This window comes from Cetorhinus maximus, chromosome 29 (genome assembly GCF_964194155.1).
Source record: "Cetorhinus maximus chromosome 29, sCetMax3.hap1.1, whole genome shotgun sequence".
Lineage (NCBI taxonomy): Eukaryota > Metazoa > Chordata > Chondrichthyes > Lamniformes > Cetorhinidae > Cetorhinus > Cetorhinus maximus.
Window position 1 is genome coordinate 151,044 of NC_135907.1, and position 21,993 is coordinate 173,036.

Below are 21,993 nucleotides of genomic sequence, written 5' to 3' on the forward strand. Positions count from 1 at the left end.
AGGTAGGTAGGTCAGGTGTTTCTCACATGTTGGTGCAGACTTGATGGGCCGAAGGGCCTCTTCTGCACTGTGTGATTCTGTGATTGGCCACTGAGGACTGAGATGAATAGGAACCTCTTCAATCAAAATTATACGGATCTTTGGAATTCTGTAACCAGAGGGCTGTAGCCGCTTAGTTATTGAGTATATTCAAGCCAGAGATGGATAGATCTTAACAGGTAGTGTGGGAAGGTAGAGTTGTGGTAGAAGATTAGAAGGGCCAAATGGCCTACTCCTGCTCCTACTTTGTATGTGCATACGTATATAAGATCTATCAGATGCAAGGGTTCAAAACAACAGGGTTTCCATTGTTATAATGGCCCCAAAAATAACTCTCAGCTGTGATCAGAGTGAATGTGATGCTACTCACACATGGAATATGAAAAGTCTGGGCGTGTTGGATTGAGCTTTGCTCAGCTGAGGAGAGGCACACACACTGTCCACAATTGCAGAGAGAATGGAGGGGTCCAGCTCAAGCAGGATTGGGTTGTTTCACAGGGCATTGTGAAGAACTCGTCTTCTATGGATAGGCTGGCTAGCTCTATGGAACACCAAACGCAGCAATCAATTGAGTCTACACAAGCCTTGACCACGGCCGTGCAGACTCTGGATGTCAACATGTCTAAGTGGAATGGCAGAAATCTTCACTATGGCCTTACAATGTGTTACTGATCTACCCTAAACTGCTTTCCTGCAGAGTGGTAAGAGTGAAGTGTGATTGGCCCACGAGAGGGATTATCCAAAAGGGAACATGGAAGTGGGAACAATGTTCAAAGAGTTCCCAGTTCTCATTGTTGAAACCCCCATCCCCACATATGCCTCCGGTTAGTAGTCGACATGACTGCCTTACGCCCTAGTGCAGGTGTCGGTGTAGCATTCTTTAGCAGGGCATTCACAGTCTCCAATGCCTGGAGGTCATCAACCAAGATCATCTGTGCAGCCTACCTCTACCTCTGCACCACATAGGAGTGGTAGGAACAGGAAGAATAACACTTTATTCTTTACCAAAGGTATGCACATGGATGTTAATGCAAATGATGGGTTATTTATTATTTACTAGAATCACATAAAATGTATTGCTTTGCACCTCTTTCCCATGTCGCCCATTCTTTGTGTTGCTGGATGGCAACTCCCCTTTTCCATTTCTCGTTGATGCGTGAGAGGACATGAATTTATGGGGACCAATGGGAATGGTCTGCAATGGGCTGCAAGACTGTTTTGTGTCAGTGGGATGGTTGGAAGGGGTGGGTGGGGAAGATTAACCATTCGGTGTACAATTGATTGGCCACATTGACCCAGTATTAGTGACTCACTGAATGTATCTATAAGGGAATCCCTGGCATCCCATAATGCGATTGCAGGGCAGGAGCCTCGGGATGAGGGGTGAAAGGGAAGGGGTCTGTAGGTCACAGGTTGGCCAATCACAGCAACACACTCCTTCTCCTAAGATAAAAGCAAAATACTGTGGATGCTGGAAATCTGAAACAAAAACTGAAAATGCTGGAAAAACTCAGCATGTCTAACAGCATCTGTGGAGAGAAAGACAGAGTTAACGCTTCGGGTTGAAGAGGAGTCAAATGGACTCGAAACGTTAACTCGGAATTTCTCTCCAAAGATGCTGTTGGACCTGCTGAGTTTTTCCAGCATTTTCTGTTTTTGTTACGCTCCTTCTCCTCCTGTCTCATAAGGAGTGTTCTACCTTCTGTAGCCGGTTACTCTTGTAACCTGTTGGAAATCTGAAATAAAAACAAGAAATGCTGGAAATACTCAGCAGGTCAGGCAGCATCTGTGCAGTGAGAAACAGGGTTAACATTTCAGGTCGATGACCTTTTGCTAGACAGTGAAATGTATTTGCAGCATTTTCTGTTTCTACTCCTGCTTCCATGTAGCTGCCATGTTTCTCGAGCCCTGGGAATCCAGCCAACAACTGTTCAATTTCAGTCTGGCACCCAGCTGCACTGTGGGAGCCTGGATTACATTTTCTAGTGGAAAATCTCCACACATGAGGCACCCCATCACCCTTAAAATGGTAACAGGCACATACATGGCGGATTGGAGTTATTTCCCAGTTTTTAACTTTTAATCCCTGTCTTGACACCCTGCTACCTGTTTTGGGGGTTCATATCAACCCCAATTCCTTACCAGTGCAACATTACCTCTGCCAATTTGTGACAGTGCCTAACTAGGTTCTGTGCACAAGTCTTGGAGTGGGACTCGAACACACAGAGTTGGCTTGGGTGAGGGTGCCAATATCACGTTTTTAAACTCGCACACTTAGCCGTGACTCAACATGAGAATGAATCATAACTCTGCTGCTCACTTTCCCTCCCTGAGTTGCTAAACTATTTTCCCTCAAGAAGAAACGGGAAGTTCCCCATTGAGATTCTGCACAGTGCAGACTTGCAGACAGTCCAATCCCCGGCTCATGCTGAGTTTGCTGATCTGGGTGGTGGCCTTTAATGCCAAAAAGACAAAACTTCCACCCTCCCTCCTTAGCAGCTCCTCCTGCAATGAGATATCTAAAATCTTCCGCATCGAAAGGAGCAGTGTGGCACAGGCCACTCGGGAGTGAAATTAGGAGCACTTCTTCACACAGAGGGCAGAAAAAATCTGGAATGGGTTTAGTAAGAGAATCCCAGAATGTGGGACCTAAAGAGTTAGGATCGGAGGAGTGGTTTGGAGGGAGGGGGTGGGTGGGTGGATGCTGGTTGTAGGGCTGTAGGAATTTACAGAGATAATGAAGAATAATACCATGAAGGGATTTAAATACAAAAAAATGTAATGGGGGTCTGGCGTCCAATGTAGGGACAGGGTGTTGGTTGATGAGAAAGAGAAGGCTTATAGGTTTCAGTGTTTTGGCTGAAATCAGGACCTTGCCGTCAGTGACTCTAGGTTCCTTCAGAAGGCACACTGTTAAAAATCCCCCCACTCTGAATAGAATTGGAAATCACTGAAATTGGTGAGAACTTCTTCCATGTCTTTCGGATGAGATGTTAAGGCGCTGTCTGTTCATTCAGGTGGATGGAAAAGAGCCCATGGCATTATTTTTAAGAAAGGGTAGGGGGAGTTCTCCCCGGTGTCCTGGCCAATATTTATCCCTCAATCAACATCACAAAAACAGGTTATCTGGTGGTTGTCACATTGCGGTTTGTGGGAGCACAGTGATCACTGGATCTTCGAGATCAGTGGCAAGTGCCATAGCTCTGCTGCTAACCACAAAATCCAACCAGACATGTTTGCTGACATTTTGTACCTCTTCTTTTCCCTTATTTTTCAAATTCCACTTCTACCCTTTTCCCTCCAACATTAAATGTCTCTTGTCTCCGTCCCTACTCCCTGGCTAACTAAGGAAGTCGAAGATGATATCAAATTGAAAGAAAAGACGTACAATTCTGTGAAGGCCAGAAAACTGGGAAAATTTTTGGAAACCAGCAAAGGGTGAGTAAACAAATAATTAAGAGGGAGAAATTAGAATATGAGAGTAAACAAGAAAGAAATATACAGACAGTAAGAGCTTCTACTAGTATAAAAAGGAAGAGAATAGCTAAAACAAATAATTGTCCCTTAGAGGATGAGGCTGGGGAATTAATGAGAAAGAAGAAAATGGCAGAGCCTTCTGAACAAGTATCTGGTATCTGTCTTCATGGTAGAGGACATGAAAAGCAAACTAAGTATAGTAGAAAGTCAAGGGGCAAAAAGGAGGGAGGACCGTAAAACAATCACTATCATGGGAGAAATAGTACTAAGAAAACTAATGGGAAAAACCCCTTGGATTCCCTGTATCCTAGGGAAGGAAGTGACTGTAGAGATAGTGGATGCATTGGTTGTAATCTTTCAAAATTCCCTACATCCTGGAAAGGTTCCAACAAATGCCAAAGCCACAAATGTAAAACCTCTATTCAAGAAAGGAGGGGGACAGCAGGAAACTAGGCCAACTAGCCTAACAGCAGTCATTGGGAAAATGTAGAATTGTTGTTTAATGTATCTTGATCTCTAGCCTATCAGTGACCTTCTATTTTGCTTCACCCCCATCCCCTTTTCAACAGCATAAACCCATCACATTTCTACCTCTCTTCAGCTCTAAGAAGACTCATATTGGACTCGAAACGTTAACTCTGTTTCTCTCTCCACAGATGCTGCCAGACCTGCTGAGTTTTTCCAGCATTTTCTGTTTTTATTTCCAATTTCCAGCATCTGCAGCATTTTGCTTTTATCTTGCTGCTTATAAAAAAGACCGATGGAGCATATTTTCTTCTGTTCCATTCCACAGGTGGAGAACAGAAGAAGGGAGCCTGGCAAATCTTGGCACTGCAGCCTACCTCGGGCTCTCCTGACCAAATGGTTCGAAGGGATTCTGGCAGCAAGCAGAAGACAGCAGGTTGGTTTGATGTGTTAATTTTAATATCTGCCAGGCAAATGGGGTTTCCTGACTTATACAAAATGTTTCTTCGTGAGACTATATGCTGAGTGATGCCAAATTGATTGACAGTGCAATTTGTGTACAATGTAATGGAGCTAAAACCTCACACTATATTTTTATGAAACTATATATATATATATATATATATATATATATATATATCTCATTCTGGCTAATTTCTAAAAGCTTTAAAACTGGACAAAGACTTTAAAAGGCTGAAGCTATGTCTGCCTGTAACCCTAAACAAAAGGAACTTTCTGGCAGTTTCAGAGAAGCTGACACCTCATTATCTCTGAAGAGATGTGAACAGCCCTGTGGACTGCAGAGACCAAATTCAAAGGAAATTAGACAAAAGCCATCCACATTTCATAAGCCAGGCCTGGCCACTGAAGTCTACCAGTCTGCTAGGACAAAGGACCCTGCACCTCCTTTGAAATTTTTAATGGTTGGAACATTAACAATCTCAAGAACTCAAAGGAATATACACCCCCTGTCAAAGCCAAAGTAGAGAGGTGGGAGTCATATGACATGACCCACACCCCCCCCCACTAGCTGGGAGAACCAGTTATACTGTCTTGCTGGACTGCCAGTCTGCCAACTTCCATGTACCAAGCAGCAGTACGGAAAGAGGGCTCTGTCCAGGTTTGAATGCCTGGCCCCATCTACATTGCTTCTACTGGAACTTCTGAACTTCTACACCATCGCCTGCAAGACTTAATTCATCGCTGCATACCTACCTCACCGTGGAAGACATCTCTACTGGAAAAGTGAATTATCAGTCTTCAGCCCGTTGACCTCTGTGAATGAATACACCATTGGACTTTGATTCTGGACTGTGGACTCACGTGAAACAATAACTCTTTGCTCTGTGGTCTTTGCCCTGTAAATCTTTCTTTCCCCACCTGCTTCTTTTATTGTATGAGTAAAAAGGAGGATAGGTTGTGACCCTCCTTTTGTGTTTGAGTGTCTGCGAACAAGCTAACCTTCTGAGATTACACTCTCTCGAGTTTGCTGTGGGGTTATTAGTAGAAATTGGATCACACCAAAACTGAGGGGTTGGGAAATACACCACCACTTATAAAGGGGGAAATCAAAATCAAAACACATTTCTGTTTACAGACGGGCACTGAGAGGAGATATTCAGGGTTGTTTAACTCAAACCCCTCCTGTCCATAACAACTGTCATACCCAAAATGTAATGTACCTTTACAAATTTTATAAATAAAGTATATTTTGGGGGAAAAGTCTCTGTCCCAAACATTAAACTCTGACTCCCTCTCGCCTCTGAACCAGAAAGTTGTGGGTTCAGGTCCCACTCTAGGACAAAAATCAAAGTTGAGACTGCACTGTAGTACGGAGGGAGTGTTGTACTTTTGGCAGTGCCATTTTTCAGATGAGATGAGGACCCACCTGCTCTCTTGGCTAAAATCCTGTGGTACCAGTTGAAAGAAGAGCATGGGAATCCTTCCCACCCTCCTGATCAATATTTATCCCTTAACCAACATGACAAAAACAGATGAACTGATCGTCATCTCATTGCAGTTTGTGGGAGCTTGCTGTGCACAAATTGACTGCCATGTTCCCTACATTACAACAGTGAATACACTTCAATGTGCAGTGAACATATGCAGGACGACCCCCAAATAGTGAGAGGGAGATAGAAGAGCAAATATGTAGATAAATTTCTGAGTGCAAAAACAATTCGGCAATAATAGTTGGGGACTTCAGCTACCCTAATATCAACTGGGACACGAGCAGAGTGAAAGGCACAGACGGCACAAAATTCTTGAATTTCATTCAAAAGAAGTCTTTGTAGCCAGCACATTACAAGCCCATTGAGAGGGGGTGCAATTCTAGACTTAGTCTTAGGTAATGAAACAGGGCATGTGGATGAAGTAGCAGTGGGTGACCATTTTGGAAATAATGATGCTAAATCTAACTGTGTTATGGTCACTATGGAAAAGGGCAAAGATAGAACAGGAATAAAAGTTCTAAATTGGGGGAAGACAAATTTTGTGAAGCTGTGAAGTGATCTGATGGAAGTGGTCTGGACACAGCTTCTTGAAGGAAATTCAGTGACAAATCAGTGAGAGGCATTCAAAAGCGAGATTCTATGGGCACAGTGTAGATATGCCCCACAAAGAAAAAGGATGTGACTGCTTAAATATAGAGCCCCCTGGTTATCCAGAAGCATACAGGATAAGCTAATGCGGAAAAAGAAAGCTTATGACAGTCACAAAAAAAATACTGTAGAAAGCCTAGAGGAGTATAAAAAATCCAGGGCTGAAGTAAAAAAAGAAAATTAGGAAAGCAAAGAGAGGATATGAGAAAATATTGGCAGGTAAAATCAAGGAAAACCCAAAGATGTTTTATCAGTACATTAAGAGCAAGAGGATAACTAAGGAAAGGGTATGTACATGGTATATCAGAGGTGTACATGGTAACTTATGCGTGGATGCAGAAGATGTGGGTAGGGATCTTAATGAGTACTTTGCCTCTGTTTCACTAAGGAGAGAGATGATGCAGACATTCTGGTTAAAGAGGAGTGTGAAATTATAGATACAATAAGCATAGTGAGAGAGGAAGTACTGGAGGGACTGACATCCTCAAAGGTGGATAAATCACCAGGGCCGGATGGATTGTATCCCAGGTTGTCAAAGGAAGCCAGGGAAGATATAGTGGATGTTCTAAGGATCATTTTCCAATCCTCACTAGATACAGGCGAGGTACCAGAGGATTGGAGGGCTGCGAACATTGTACCATTATTTAAAAAGGATGGAAGGAAATCGCCAGATAATTGTAGGCCGGTCAGTCTAATTTCGGTAGTGGAAAAATTATTAGAATCAATTCTAAGAGCCAGGATAAACTGTCACTTAGAAAGCAATGGATTAATCAGCATGGTTTTGTTAGGGGAAGGTCATGCCTTACTAATTTAATCAAATTTTTTGTGGAAGTAACAAGGAGGATTGATGAGAGTAGTGCAGTGGGAGGCATGTTTGGGAAATTTGCAGCTGACACAAAAAGTGGGTCGTGTAGTTGATAGTGAAAACGATAGCTGCTGTCTTCAGAATGATATCAATGGTTTGTTTGAGTGGGCAGAAAAACAGCAGATGGAATTCAATCCAGAGAAGTGTGAGGTAATGCATTCGGGGAGGGCAGAAAAATCTAGGGAATTTCCAATAACTGGGAGGATATTAAGAGGGGTAGAGGATGTGAGAGTCCTTGGAGTGCATGTCCACAGGTCCCAAAGGTGGCAGGACAGGTGGATAAGGTGGTAAAGAAAGCATATGGAATGCTGTCCTTTATTGGATGAGATATTGAATACAAAGGCAGGGATGTAATGATGGAACTGGATAAAACGCTGGTTAGGCCACAGCTGGAATTTTGTGTACAGTTCTGGTCACCACACTACAGGAAGGACATAATGGCTCTGGAGAGAGTACTGAGGAGATTTACAAGAATGTTACCAGGGCTTGAAAATTGCAGCTATGATGAAAGATAGGCTAGGGTTGTTTTCCTCCGAACAGAGGAGGCTGAGATGTACAGGATTATGAGTGGCCTAGATAGAATAGACAGGACTGCCCTGTTTCTCCTAGTGGAGAGGTCAATTACCCGGGGGCACAGACTGAAGGTGATTGGTAGAAGGATTAGTGGGGACATGAGGGAAAACCTCCACCCAGAGGCTGGTGGGTGTTTGGAGTTCACTGCTTGGTTTGGTGGTGGAGGCAGAAACCCGCAACTCATTTAAAAGGTATCTGGATCTGCACCTGATCTGCTGTAACCTGTAAGGCTATGGACCAGGCACTGGAAAGTGGATTAAAATGGGCGGCTAGATTTTAATTTTTTCTTTTTCAGCTGTCACACAAATGATGGGCTGAATGGCCTCTTTCTGTGCCATAGGTTTTCCATGGTTCTATGGTTCACAACCTGGACAATATCCAGGCCTGGGCTGATAAGTGCCAAGTAACATTCGTGGCACACAAGTGCCAGGGAATGACCATCTCGAACAAGAGATAATATAACCATCACTCCTTGATGTTCAATGGCATTACCATCACTGAATCCCCCACTATCAACATCCTGGGGGTTACCATTGACCAGAAACTGAACTGGACCCAGCCATATAAATACTGTGGCTACAAGAGTAGGCCAGAGGCTGGGAATCCTGTGGCGAGTAACTCACCTCCTGAATCCCCAAAGCCTGTGCACCAGGAACAGGAGTGTGATGGAATACACTCCACTTGCCTGGATGAGTGCAGCTCCAACAACACTCAAGAAGCTCGACACTATCCAGGACAAAGCAATCCGCTTGATTGGCACCACATCCACAAACATTCACTCCCTCCACCACTGACGCACAGTAGCAGCAGTGTGTGTACCATCTACAAGATGTGCTGCAATAATTCACCAAGGCTTCTTCAACAGCACCTTCCAAACCTACAACCGCTACCATCTAGGGGGAGAAGGGCAGCAGACACATGGGAACACCACCACCTGGAAGTTCCCCTCCAAGTCACTCACCATCCTGACTTGGAAATATATCGCCGTTCCTTCACTGTCGCTGGGTCAAAATCCTGGAACTCCCTCCCTAACAGCACTGTGGGTGTACCTACACCACATGGACTGCAGCGGTTCAAGAAGGCAGCTCACCACCACCTTCTCAAGGGCAATTAGGGATGGACAATAAATGCTGGACTAGCCAGCGACATCCCGTGAATGAATAAATAAAATAACTTCAGTGGCTGTAAAGTGCTTTGGGGAGTCCCTGTGGTAGAGAAAGGTGCTGTATAAAGTTTATGCCTTTTTCCTTCTTCCATTCTAGTTCAGTTTCTGGGTACTTTCAATATATATTTTTAAATTTTCCCTTTCTGCTATTTACATTCTTTCTCTCCCCTTTATATTGATCAGTTATTGAAAACGCAAGGATTGGGCAGCTGGTGGGCCTGGACTTTTTTTCAGGAGTGACTTAGGGGTCAGGATATTTCGCTAGGAAACATTTGGGATTTTCCTGAAACTGGAGATAAACACCTCCCCTCCCTCGCCCTTGGCATGAAAAATGAAAAGGCTTGAATCAAACCCTCGCGTTTGAAAGTTTACGGATGGCTGACGAAAGCTGCTTCAAGTCGGTCGAAGAAAGAAAGTTTTGAAAAGTCCTCGAGAACTTTCGATTGTCAGGTTTCAGTGTCGCTTCCCCTGTCTCAGCAGGAACAGTCCAGGACTTCCTGGATCTGTGGTTCACGACATTCGCTCTCCAGGCACTAGGATATCAGTATCTAAAAAAAAACAGCTCCACATTCGGAACATTTGCCCTCTTTGGAAGTTCCTTGTCACCGAAGACGTGGTGGACTTTGTACATTACAGATGGACCCAGAACGCAGGCGAACATTAAGGTAAGAGATTCAAATCAGAGCCTCGACCAAAGTGACTGAAGTTTTCACTGTGAGTTCAGGTCACCTCCACCGCCGGGGAATTTTTAAGTTCCTGGGGTCTTCACACTGTTATAGATTTTCAAGGAGGTCCTAAAACTGAGCGCAAGAACCGTGAAAGAAATTACAATATGCGTTTTGAACGTTCATCCCTTCGCCTCTCCGCACCTGAAACTGCTTTAGAAACACTGGTTACCTCCCAATGATTCATCCTGCCGAGTGTTCCTTATTCTAATGATTCAGGATAAGTCGACATGACAGCCTGCACCCAGCAGCCGCCTGATCTCTACACAATTTATTGTATTAGGATCTGGAGTGCAATCTCTGAAGGGTGCTGGAAACAGATTCAATAGTAACCTTCAAAAAGGGAATTAGATTCATATTTGAAGGGGAGAATTTCGCCAGGCTACGGGGAAAGGGCAGGGGAGTGGGTCTGATTGGGTGGCTCTTTTAAAGAGCCAGCACAGGCATGATGGGCCGAATGGCCACCTTCTGTGTCAGGACTGAAGGCAAAACAAGCTCTTTATTGAAAGTGAGCAAGGCGAAATGGTGGTGGGTTGGGGAAAGAAGTGAGATTGTGGTTGAAGGCTCAGACTAGTTGTTAGAGAATAGGTGGGAAGAGGTGAACAGTGCTGGGTACTCTACAGAGATCATCACAGTGAGGCACAAGACCACACTGAATATTACAAAAGACAATGACTAATGGGGAATGCTGGAAGCCTGATAGAAATGAGCCATGGTAGACCAACACAAGAACCAAAAGACAAAGGTAGGCTAGATCCATATTGAGAAGCCCCCCACCCTCCAGTATTGTGATAAAATGCCTTTCCCCATACTCGATGGGTGTGAATTTCCCCAGACCCCTCCCCCACCCCCATCACTTGGAAGTTGGGTGAGATAAAGATAGAACGACTTGTATTGATATAATGCTTTTCACAACCTCTGGTCGTCTCAAAGTGCTTTACAGCCAGTGCAGTACTTTCTGAAGTGTAGTCCCTGTTGTAATGTAGGAAATGTAGCAGACAATTTGTGCTCAGCAAACTCCCACAAACAGCAATGTGATAACGACCAGAAAATCTGTTTTTGTGATGTTGATTGAGGGATAAATATTGGTCAGGACACCGGGGAGAACTCCCCTGGTCTTTGAAATTGTGCCATGGGATCTTTTACATCTACCGGAGCAGGCAGGCGGGGCCTCAGTTTAACGTGGCATCCAAAAGACAGCATCTCCAACCAGGCTCGGGGGCCTCGCACTTAACTTACAGACAGAGTTGAGGATACAGCTGCAGAAAACTGGGTTTGAAAAAAAATCATTATAGGAAAGTTGTAAGTTGATTGGCTTAGGGACTGAGTCTAAACAACTGGGAGTTTAACAAATATTAACCATTAATAACAAGTAACAAGTGAGTAGCTGGTGAGTTGTACCTTCTATTCTTAAGGTTTATTACTACTAGTAGGGTGCATTAAATATTTGTACGACTTATCAGTATTAGTAAGGTTTATTAATAATAGTAAGGTTTATTAGCATTGGCAAAGCTTTATTAGTATTGACAAGGCTTATTACTAGTAGTAAGGTTTATTAGCAGTAACAAGGTTATTAATTAATAAATAAAGGCATGGCAGGGCTACTGCAACCCTCGAGTGCACATCCTGTGCTGTGTGGGAATTCCAGGATACTTCCTGTGTCCTGGACAACTATTCTTGTAGGAAGTGTCGTCAGTTGCAGCATCTTGAGCTCTGAGTTTCAGCACTTGAGCAGAAACTGGCATCACTGCAGTGTATCCGTGAGGTTGAGAGCTTCGTGGATAGCACATGTATAGATGTGGTCACCCCACAGCTTAAGAGTATGTAGGAAGAGAGGAAATGGGTGACCATCAGACAGTTAAAAAGGAACAGGCAGGTAGTGCAGGAGACCCCTGAGTGCATCCCACTCTCCAACCAGTACTGAATACTGATGAGAGTGATGGCTCTGGCTGCACTCTCCAGGTGAACCAAGTCCGTGGCACAGCTGTACAGGGGGGCACATGGAAGTCTGGAAGAACAATAATGATAGATAATTCAATAGTTAGGGGAATAGATAGGCATTTCTGTGGTGGCTGCTGACATGAATCCAGGATGGTGTGTTCCCTCCCTGGTGCTAGGGCCAAGGATGTCACTGAGCGGCTGCAGAGCTCCCTGAGTAGGGAGAATGAACAGCCAGCAGTTGTGGTCCACATTGGTAAAAATGATGTAGACAGAAAGAGGGATGTGGTCCTGCAGTCAGAATTTAGGGACCTAGATAGAAAGTTAGCAAGTAGGACCTCAAAAGTAGTAATCTCTGGATTATCCTCAGTACCACGCACAAGTGAGTACAGAAATAGGAGGATAAGGCAGATGGATACATGGCTGGAAAGATGGTTCAGGAGGGAGGGCTTTAGATTCTTGGGCGACACTGGGACTGGCTCTGGGGGAAATGGGACCTGTACAAGTCGGACAGGTTGCACCTGAACAGAGCCGGGGCTGAGTTCTTGTGCTAGTGATGTTGGGGAGGGTTGAAACTAACTCGGCGGGGGTGTGGGCACCAGGAGATAATATCAGCAAGGAATACCAAGGCGCAGAAAATACTGGGAGAAACCGATAGCACTAGAATAGAGATGGTGAGTTAATAGGGGAGGTCAGAGTAAGGGAGAAAGTAATGGAGTCTAAATCAGGGTTACAGTGCATGTATGAGAATGCACAGAGTGGGTAAATAAGATTGGCGGTAAGTTACAGGCGCAGATTGCCTGTAATGTGGAGTTACAATGTTGTGGCTACAACAGAGCCCTTGCTCAAGGAAGGCCAGGATTGGGTGTTAAACATTGCTGGATGCAAGGTGTCCAGGAAAGATAGGAAAGGAAGGAAAGGGGAGGGGTGGCGCTATTGATTAAGGAGAGCATTGCAGTGCTGGAGAAAGAGGATGTCCCAGAGGGGTCTAGGACAGAACCGATTTGGCTGGTGCTAAGGTACCAAAAAGGTGCAATCACATTGCTTGGCGTGCTCCCTCGACCACCAACTAGTGGGAAGGATGTAGAGGAACAAATCTGCAAGGAAAGTACAGAGATGTGCAAAAATTATATAGTGGGGGACTTTAATTATCCAAATGTAGACTGGGATAGGGGTAGTGCAAAGGGCAGAGAGGAGCAAGAGTTCCTAGAGTGTTTTCAGGAGAATTTGCTACAGCAGTATGTGCTCAGTCCAATGAGAAAGGAGGCACTGCTGGGCCTGGTTCTTGGGAATGAGGTGGGCCAAATAGATGGAATGTCAGCGAGAGAACATTTAGGGGACAGTGTTCATTGTAACATAAGGTTTAGGGTGACTTTGGAAAAGGACAATGAACAACCCAGAGTAAGAATAATTAACTTGGGGAGAGCCATTTGGGGGAAAGAATGGATTTGGGCCAAATAAATTGAGGTCAAAGGTTGGCAGAGAAATGGTAGCTGAACAATGGGCTACCTTCAAAGGACAGATGGTTCGGGCACAGTTAAAGTATATTCCCTCGAAATGGAAAGGTAGGGCAAACAAATCCAGAGCTCCCTGGATGACAAGAAAAGATAGAAATTAAGATAAAGAAGGAAAGTTTGCTTATGACAGGTGTCAGGTAGAAAATACAATTGAAAATCAGGCTGAATACAGAAGGTTCAGAGGAGAGGTGAAGACACAAATAGAAGCAAAGAGGGTGTATGAAAAGAGACTGGCAGCTAAAATAAAAGGGGAATCCCAAGTCTTCAATAGGCGTATACATTGTAAAAGAGTGGTAAAAGGAGGAGTAGGGCTGATTAGGGACCAAAATGGTGATTTACAGATGGAGTCACGTAGCATGGTTGAGATATTAAATGAATAATCTCTGCATCTGTCATTACCAAGGAGGAAGATGCTACCCAGGCCACAGTGAAAGAGGAGGAAATTCAGACACCAGAAGGGTTAAAAATTGATAAGGAGGAGATATTGGACATGCTATCTGTACTTAAAGTTGACAAGACACCACGACCAGATGAGATACGTCCAAGGATACTGAGGGAAATGAGAGTGGAAGTTTCTGAGGCACTGACCTTAACTTTCCAGTCTGCCTGAGACTCAGGGGTGGTACCAGAGGACTGGAGAATTTCAAACTTACACCCTTGTTCACACAAGGGTGTAAAGCTGAGCCCAAGAACTACAGGCCAGTCAATTTAACTTTAGTGGTGGGGAAATGTCTAGAAACAATAATTCGGAACAAAATTAATAGTCACATGGACACATGCAGGTTAATTAAGGAAAGCCAGCATGGATTTCTTAAGGGAAAACCATGTTTAACTAACTTGCTGCTGTTTTTTGAAGAGGTAACAGAGAGGATTGATGTGGGTAATGCTGTTGATGTGGTGTATATGGAATTCCAAAAGGCATTCGATACAGTGCCACACAACAGATTTGTGAGAAAAGTTATAGCTCATGAAATAAAAGGGAAAGTAGCAACGTAGATACAAAATTGGCTGAATGACAGGAAACAGCGAGTAGTGGTTATTGGATGTTTTTCAGGCTGGGGGAAGGGTTGCCAGGGGTCAGTGTTAGGGCCCTTGCTTTTTCTGATACATACTAATAACCTAGAACTTGGTGTACAGCACACAATTTCAAAATTTGTGGATGATACGAAACTTGGAAGTATTCTGAACTGTGGAGAGGATAGTGTGGAACTTTGAAAGCTCATAGACAAGTTGGTGGAATGGGCGAACAGGTGGCAGATGAAGTTCAATGCAGCGAAATGTGAAGTGATCCATTTTGATATGGAGGAACAGTATAAAATACGGGGTACAACTCTAACGAGGGTGCAGGAGCAGAGGCATCTGGGTATATATGCGCATAAGTCATTGAAGGTGGCAGGATAGGTTGAGAGTGTGGCTAATAAATCATACTGTATCCTGGGACTTATTACTAGGGGCAGAGTACTAGGGTAAGGAGGTTATGTTGAACTTACGTAGGGCACTGGTTCAGCCTCAGCTGGAGTAATGTGTCCAGTTCTGGGCTCCGTGCTTTAGGAAGGATGTGAAGGCATTGGAGAGAGAGCAGAAAAGATTAACCAGAATGGTTCCAGGGATGAGGAACTTCAGTTATGAAGATAGATTGGAGAAGTTGGGACAGTTTTCCTTGGAGAAAAGAAGGCTAAGAGGAGATTTAATAGAGGTATTCAAAATCCTGAGGAGTGTGGAGACAGTAGATAGTGAGAAATTGTTTGTACTGGTGAAATGATCAAGAAAGAGAGTGCACAGACTTAAAGTAATTGGCAAAAGAAGCAAAAGTGATACTAGAAAATGTTTTTTTCCCACAGCGAGTTGTTAGAGTCTGGAACGTACTGCCCGAGAGTGTGGTGGAGGCAGGTTCAATCGAAGCATTCAAAGGGGAATTAGACTGTTATCTGAAAAGGGAGCATGTGCAGGGTTACAGGAGGTGGAACTTTATGCTGGTGGGATTTTACGCTCCTGCCAAAGTCAATCGACTCTCGATTGTCTCGCCACATTTTACTGCCCCCCACCCCGACACGACGGGGCTGTAAAATTCCATGCAGGGAGAACGGCACTGAGTACATTGCTCATTCAGGGCACTGGTGCAGACACAATGGGCCGAATGGCCTCTTTCTGCACTGTAACAATTCTGTGCTTCTGAACAGTGTGGCATTCCCTCAGTCCCGCATTGGAGTATCAGCCTTGAATTTTTCTCCACACTCAAGCCCTGAAGTGGGACTTGAACCCAGAACCTTGTGATTTAGCGGCGAGTGTGCCACCAGCAGAGCTGCAGCATGAGGCAGATGAGCTCTCCTGGGAGGAGTCTGCCTCCTGGATGGTTGCCCTATCTTTCCTCTTTTGTAATTAAAGAACAATTGCTTTGTGTTCCTCTTGTTGTTGCCTTTGTATTTCAAGATTCCAACACATGTCATTTCCTCATTAACCATTGCCATCGGCTTTTTCATGTCTTTGGGGCTTAGTATCAATTTAAAAAATACTGCTTAGCCTCTCTTCCCCTCCAAGTGAAAACTAGGGCCATAAAAATGAGATATAAATAAATCCAATAGGGAATTCAAGGGAAACTTCTTTACACAGAAAGTGGTTAGAGTGGTTTTCAACCTTTTTTTGGTTAAGGAACCCTATAATATATTGTGAAATTCTGTAGAACCCCAACCTTCTCCCTCTCCACCCCTCCCACCACACACACACACACACATATATATATATATATATATATATATATATATAAAAACAAAGTAAAACACTATTGAACAAATGAATGATTATTCTTTATTGAATGTAAGAATCTTAAAAAATTGAAAAACTTGGTACAATTTTCAAATAACCTGAAAATTGCACATTGGATTCTGGAAAACCCTGGTTGAGAAACACCGGGTTAAAATGTGGAAGTTGATACCACAAGGAGTAGTTGAGCAAATGCAACATGACTGAAAGGAAATTGAAACCAGGCAGCCGCAGGTGGTCGAGATCTGTGGAGAGCAAATTCCATGCCTGACAACTGACGTGTTAAGGGAACCCCTGATCCTGCACTTCTCTTAGGATCATACCCTGCTCTATTAGCTCTAACCACTGCAGAAAAGCCCCAGCACAGCTGTGAATATGAGTGCACTTTAGGAAGGTGGGGGAATTCTGCAGTGAGTAGGAAGAGCTGTAGAAAGAGAGAAAAGGAACATCAGGATAAGGTTTATTTTCATTCCTGGTGACTATTTGAAAACTCCCTGTAATAAATTACTTTTCTGTTCCAACTCAGGAAATATTTTGAAGTGGGGGAATTCCCATGGTCCACTTAATGAAAAGGAATATTCTGTTCTTTGTTTGGTAGATTAGTGATAAGAATTTCGTTATTAGAGAATCTGGCATTACTTTTCATTGTATAGTACAGAAGGAGGCCATTCAGCCCATAGAGCCTGCACTGGCTTTTTTGAACTATCTAGTGATTCCAGTTTGTTCCCTATATCCCAGTGAATGTTTTCCTTCTTCCAGATTTATCCAATCCCTTTTTGAAAGCTACTATTGAATCTGCCTCCACCACACCTTCAAGCAGTGTGTTTCAAATCCTAACCATATATTACAGTGAAAAAGTTCTCCTCATGTCACCTCTGGTTCTTTTGCCAATCACCTGATATCTGTGTCCTTTGGCTATTGATCCTTAGCCATTGGAAATTTTTCTCTTTATATACTCGAGCTAAACCTGATTTTAAACACTTCTACCAAATATCCACTTAGACTTGAAGAAAAACTGTAAAGTGTAGTGCCCAGAATTGAACAGAATACTCCAGCCAAAGTGTTTTATATATTTCACTTAACTTACTGTGTTTTGTACCCTATGACTCTATTGTAAAGCTCACACTCCCACCTGCTTTGCTAACCTGTCCTGCCACCTTCAAAGATTTGTGCACAAACATCCCAAAACCTCTTTTCTTACCTTCCCTTTAAGATTGTACCGTTTAGCTTCCAATGTCTCTCTGCCTCCTTCCTACCAAAGTGTAATGCCTCACACTTTTCTGTGTTGAGTTTTATCTGCTGTGTGTCCACCCATTCCATCAGCCTGTCCATGTCTCCTTGAAGCTAATTGTTGTGTTCTTCATAGTTTACGACACTTACAAGTTTCATATCAGCTGCAAATTTCAGAATGTGTCATGTATCCCCAGGTCTAAGCCATTGATGTATCTCGAAAACAGCAGTGGCACTAGCACTGAAACTTGGGGAAGACCACTGTATACCGCTTTCAGTCTGAAAAACAGCCATTCATCACAACTGTTTTCCATCTTCACCAATTTTGTATACCTGCTGCTACTGCACATTTCATCTCATGGGCCTCAGTTTGCTAATAGGTCTAATATGTGGTACTTCATCCTTTTGTAACTCCAAGTTTTGTAACATTAACTGCACTCATCCACCCTTGCTGCTACCTCATCAAAAGACGTGCTCTTTAAATTCAGGCTGGCTTCCTTTTATTAGTCCATGTTTGCCCAAGTGGCAATTAAAGCTTCCCCGCTATCGATGTTGAACTGCCTGGCTTGTAAGCATCAGGTTTATTCTTCTCCCCTGTTTTGAACAAGGGTGTAATATTCGCAATCCTCCAGTCCTCCAGCACCCTCTCTGTATCTAAGGAGGATTGGAAGATTGTGGCTAGCATATCTGCAATTTCAACCTTCACTTCACTCAGAAACCAAGAGATATCCCAACTGGATCTGGTGACTTATCCACTAATTACTGACAACTCCATTCTCCATTTTTATCTTATCCAGGATCCTGACAATCTCTGGAGCTTTGGTAAATATCTCTTTCTTGGTAAAGAAAGAGGGAGAGATGTTGGCATAGTGGCAATGTTACTGTGTTAGTAACTCAGAGACCCAGGCTAATGCTCTGGGTAATGGGTTCAAATCCACCACGGCAGCTGGTGTAATTTAAAATTCCATTGATAAACCTGGAATTAAAAGCTAGTCTAATGGTGATCGCAAAGCCATTGTCAAATGTCGTAAAAACCCATCTGGTCAACTAATACCCTGTAGGGAAGGAAATCTGCCACCCTTACCTGGTGTGGCCTACATGTGACTCCAGACCCACAGCCCTCTGAAATGGCCTAGCAAACCACTCAGTTATATCAAACCACTACGAAATCTAAAAGGAATGAAACAAAACTGAACTGAACTGCCATCAACTTAGGCACCGGAAATGACAATGGCACACCTGGCCTTGCAAAGTCCTCCTTATCAACATCTGGGGGCTTGTGCCAAAATTGGGAGAGCTGTCCCACAGATTAGTCAAGCAATAGCCTGACATAGCCATACTCAGGGAGTCAGACCTTGCAGATAATTTCCCAGCCATCACCACTACCATCACCAGAGGTGGCAGCACAGTGGTATACAGTCAGCAGGGAGTTGCCCTGTGACTCCTCAAATCCACTCTGGACTGCATGAAGTCTGATGGCATCAGGTCAAACATAGGATAGAAAACCTCCTGCTGGTTACCACCTATCACCACACCCTCCCACCCCACCCAGCCCCTCAGCAGATGAATCAGTACTTAGCCACTTGGTGGAAGCACTGAGGGTGGCAAGGGCACAGATTGTACACTGGGTGGGGGACTTCAACCACCACCAAGAGTGGCTCGGTAGCACCACTACTGACCAAGCTGGCAGGGTCCTAAAGGATATTGGGTCTTTGGCAGATGGTGAGGGAACCAACAAGAGGGAAAAACTTACTTGACCTTGTTCTCACTGATCCACCTATCGCAGATGCATCTGTCCATGACAATATTGGTAGGAGTGACACCGCACAATCCTTGGCTAGACAAAGCCCCATCTTTACACTGAGGATACCCTCCATCGTGCTGTTTGGCACTACCACCTTCCTAAATGGGACAGATTTCAAACAGACCTAGCAACTCAAGACTGGGCATCCATGAGGCACTGTAGGACAGCAGCAGCAGCAGAATTGTACTCGAACACAATCTGTAACCTCATGGCCCGGCATATCCTCCACTCTACCATTACCATCAAGCCAGGGGATCAACCCTGGTTCAATTCTGAGTGCCAGGAGGGCAAACCAGGAGCAGCATCAGACATACCTAAAAATGAGGTGTCAGCCTGGTGAAGATATAACACAGGATTACTTGCGTGCCAAACAGCATAAGCAGCAAGTGATAGACAGAACTAAGCGATTCCACAACCAACGGATCAGATCTAAGTTCTGCAGTCCTGCCATATCCAGTTGTGAATGGTGGTGGACGATTAAACAACTCACTGGAGGAGGGGGCTCCACAAATATCCCCATCCTCAATGATGGGGGAGCCCAGCACAGCAGCGCAAAAGATAAGGCTGAAGCATTTTCAGCCACCTTCAGCCAGAAATACCGAGTAGATGATCCATCTCGGCCTCCTCCTGTGGTCCCAACATCACAGATGCCAGTCTTCAGCCAATTCAATTCACTCCAAGTAATATCAAAGAACAAGGCAACAGCAACCCACAGGCTTAACCAAACACCAGGCAAAGCATTTTCACCTTACAAATTCAAAATGAGGTTCTTTTGACTTTGGTTCCTGTACAACATGTCTGACAACATTCCAGCAATACTGAAGACTTGAGCTCCAGAACTAGCTGCGTCCCTAGCCAAGCTGTTCCAGTACAGCTACAACACTGGCATCTAGCCGACAATATGGAATACAGCCCAGTTATGTCCTGTCCACAAAAAGCAGGACAAATCCTACCCGGCCAACTACCACTCCATCAGTCTTTTCTCAATCATCAGCAAAGTGATGGAAAATGTCATTGATGGCATTATCAAACAGCACATATTCAGCAATAACCTGCTCACTGACGCTCAGTTTGGGTTCTGCCAGGGCTACTCAGCTCCTGACCTCATTACAGCCTTGGTCTAAACACGGACAAAAGAGCTGAACTCCAAAGGTGAGATGAGAGTGACGACCCTTAACATCAAGGCAACATTTGACCAAGTGTGATATCAAGGAGCCCTAGCAAAACTGGAGTCAATGAGAATCAGAGGGAAAACTCCCCACCAGTTGGAGTCATACCTAGCACAAAGGAAGATGGTTGTGGTAGTCGGAGGCCAATCATCTCAGTTCCAGGACATCACTGCAGGTGTTCCTCAGGGTGGCATCCTTAGCCCAATCATCTTCAACTGCTTCATCAATGACCTTCCCTCCATCATAAGGTGAGAAGTGGGGATGTTCGCTGATGACTGCACAATCTTCAGCACCATTTGTGACTCCTCAGTGTTATGATCGATGCAGTTGGTAAAGCTGAGTTATTTAAAAATCCCAGAGGCAAACTTTAAACAACTGTCATAATCTATAATTTAAAGTGTTATGTTTGACATGCAACTCTAAATTCAGGAATCAGACCACCAGTTCTCGAGAGGTTTTATATTAAACTAGATGAAACATTTTATTAAGTTACAACACATTAAACACAGATACATGTCTACAAATTACTACTATCATAACTTTTAACAAATTCCCAAGCTAATCTCCATTAAGGCAACAGCAACCCACAGGCTTAACCAAACACCAGGCAAAGCATTTTCACCTTACAAATTCAAAATGAGGTTCTTTTGACTTTAGTTCCTGTACAGACAGTTGGAGGTTAACAGCTGCTTTTGATCTCACATTGCCTCTGCTCTACACACACAAAACTGCTGAAGTCATACCTAGCACAGCTAACTGAATGTAAATTCTCACTGTATCACCAGCCTCTTCTAACAATAAAACTCCTTTCTTGGTACCAATTTTATTAGCAATAGAAACATTTTGCTTGGTCTCTGCTCGCTAGATGCCAGTATTCATCCCACTTCTTAAATGCTCTATTTAAAAAATGTAATGCACTCTATCCCTCTTACAAATCAAAACTAGTACACATCAAAGTACCCAGACTTTAATCCAATTAAGACACACCCACAGGCTAAACCTGTATTTTAAAAGAAAAATATTTTTCAATATTATGTACATTAATAGCTTCATGACATCAGATACTGAAGCAGTCCGTGTCCAAATGCAGCAAGACCTGGACAATATCCAGACTTGGGCTGATAAGTGGCAAGTAACATTCATGCCACACAAGTGCCAGGCAATGACCATCTCCAAGAAGAAATCTAAGCGCCTCCTCTTGATGTTCAATGGCATTACCCTTGCTGAATCCCCACTTATCAACATTCTGTGGATAATCATTGACTAGAAGCTGAACTGGATTAGCTATATAATTACTGTGGCTACAAGAGCAGATCAAAGGCTGGGAATCCTGCTGAGCGTAACTCACCTCCTGACTCCCCAAAGCCTGTCCACAATCTACAAGACACAAGTCAGGGAGTGTGATGGAATATTCCCCACTTGCTGTTTATCTGCTGGGTTAATTTGCCATTTGTTGTATCGGATGAATCTCAACTCCGAATTCGTTCTGGATGAATTGACCAGCCTAGGGTGGTGGAATATTTGGAGGGGGAACCTAGCCAAACATGTTGAGGAATGCCACAACCTGCACTTTAAATAGCACCTGGAATGTATGAGAAGGTTTCAAGTTGCTTCACAGGAGCGTTAACATACAAATTCAGTCAACCAGTGACCTCTTTTTGTATCT

At 43.9% G+C, this 21,993-nt stretch overlaps 1 protein-coding gene across 2 annotated transcripts in view; it reads left to right on the plus strand.

The window, feature by feature from the left end:
• Positions 1-3,378: 3,378 nt before the first annotated feature.
• LOC144669533 (CD276 antigen-like) overlaps positions 3,379-21,993 on the plus strand; it is a 63,829-nt gene continuing 45,214 nt past the window's right edge. For both annotated transcript variants that reach the window (XM_078532002.1, XM_078532003.1), the window contains exons 1-3: positions 3,379-3,477; positions 4,310-4,421; positions 9,665-9,849. In XM_078532002.1, the coding sequence (XP_078388128.1) occupies positions 9,821-9,849 (29 nt within the window). In that variant the 5' untranslated portion in view covers positions 3,379-3,477; positions 4,310-4,421; positions 9,665-9,820. The remainder of the gene's footprint in view (positions 3,478-4,309; positions 4,422-9,664; positions 9,850-21,993) is intronic.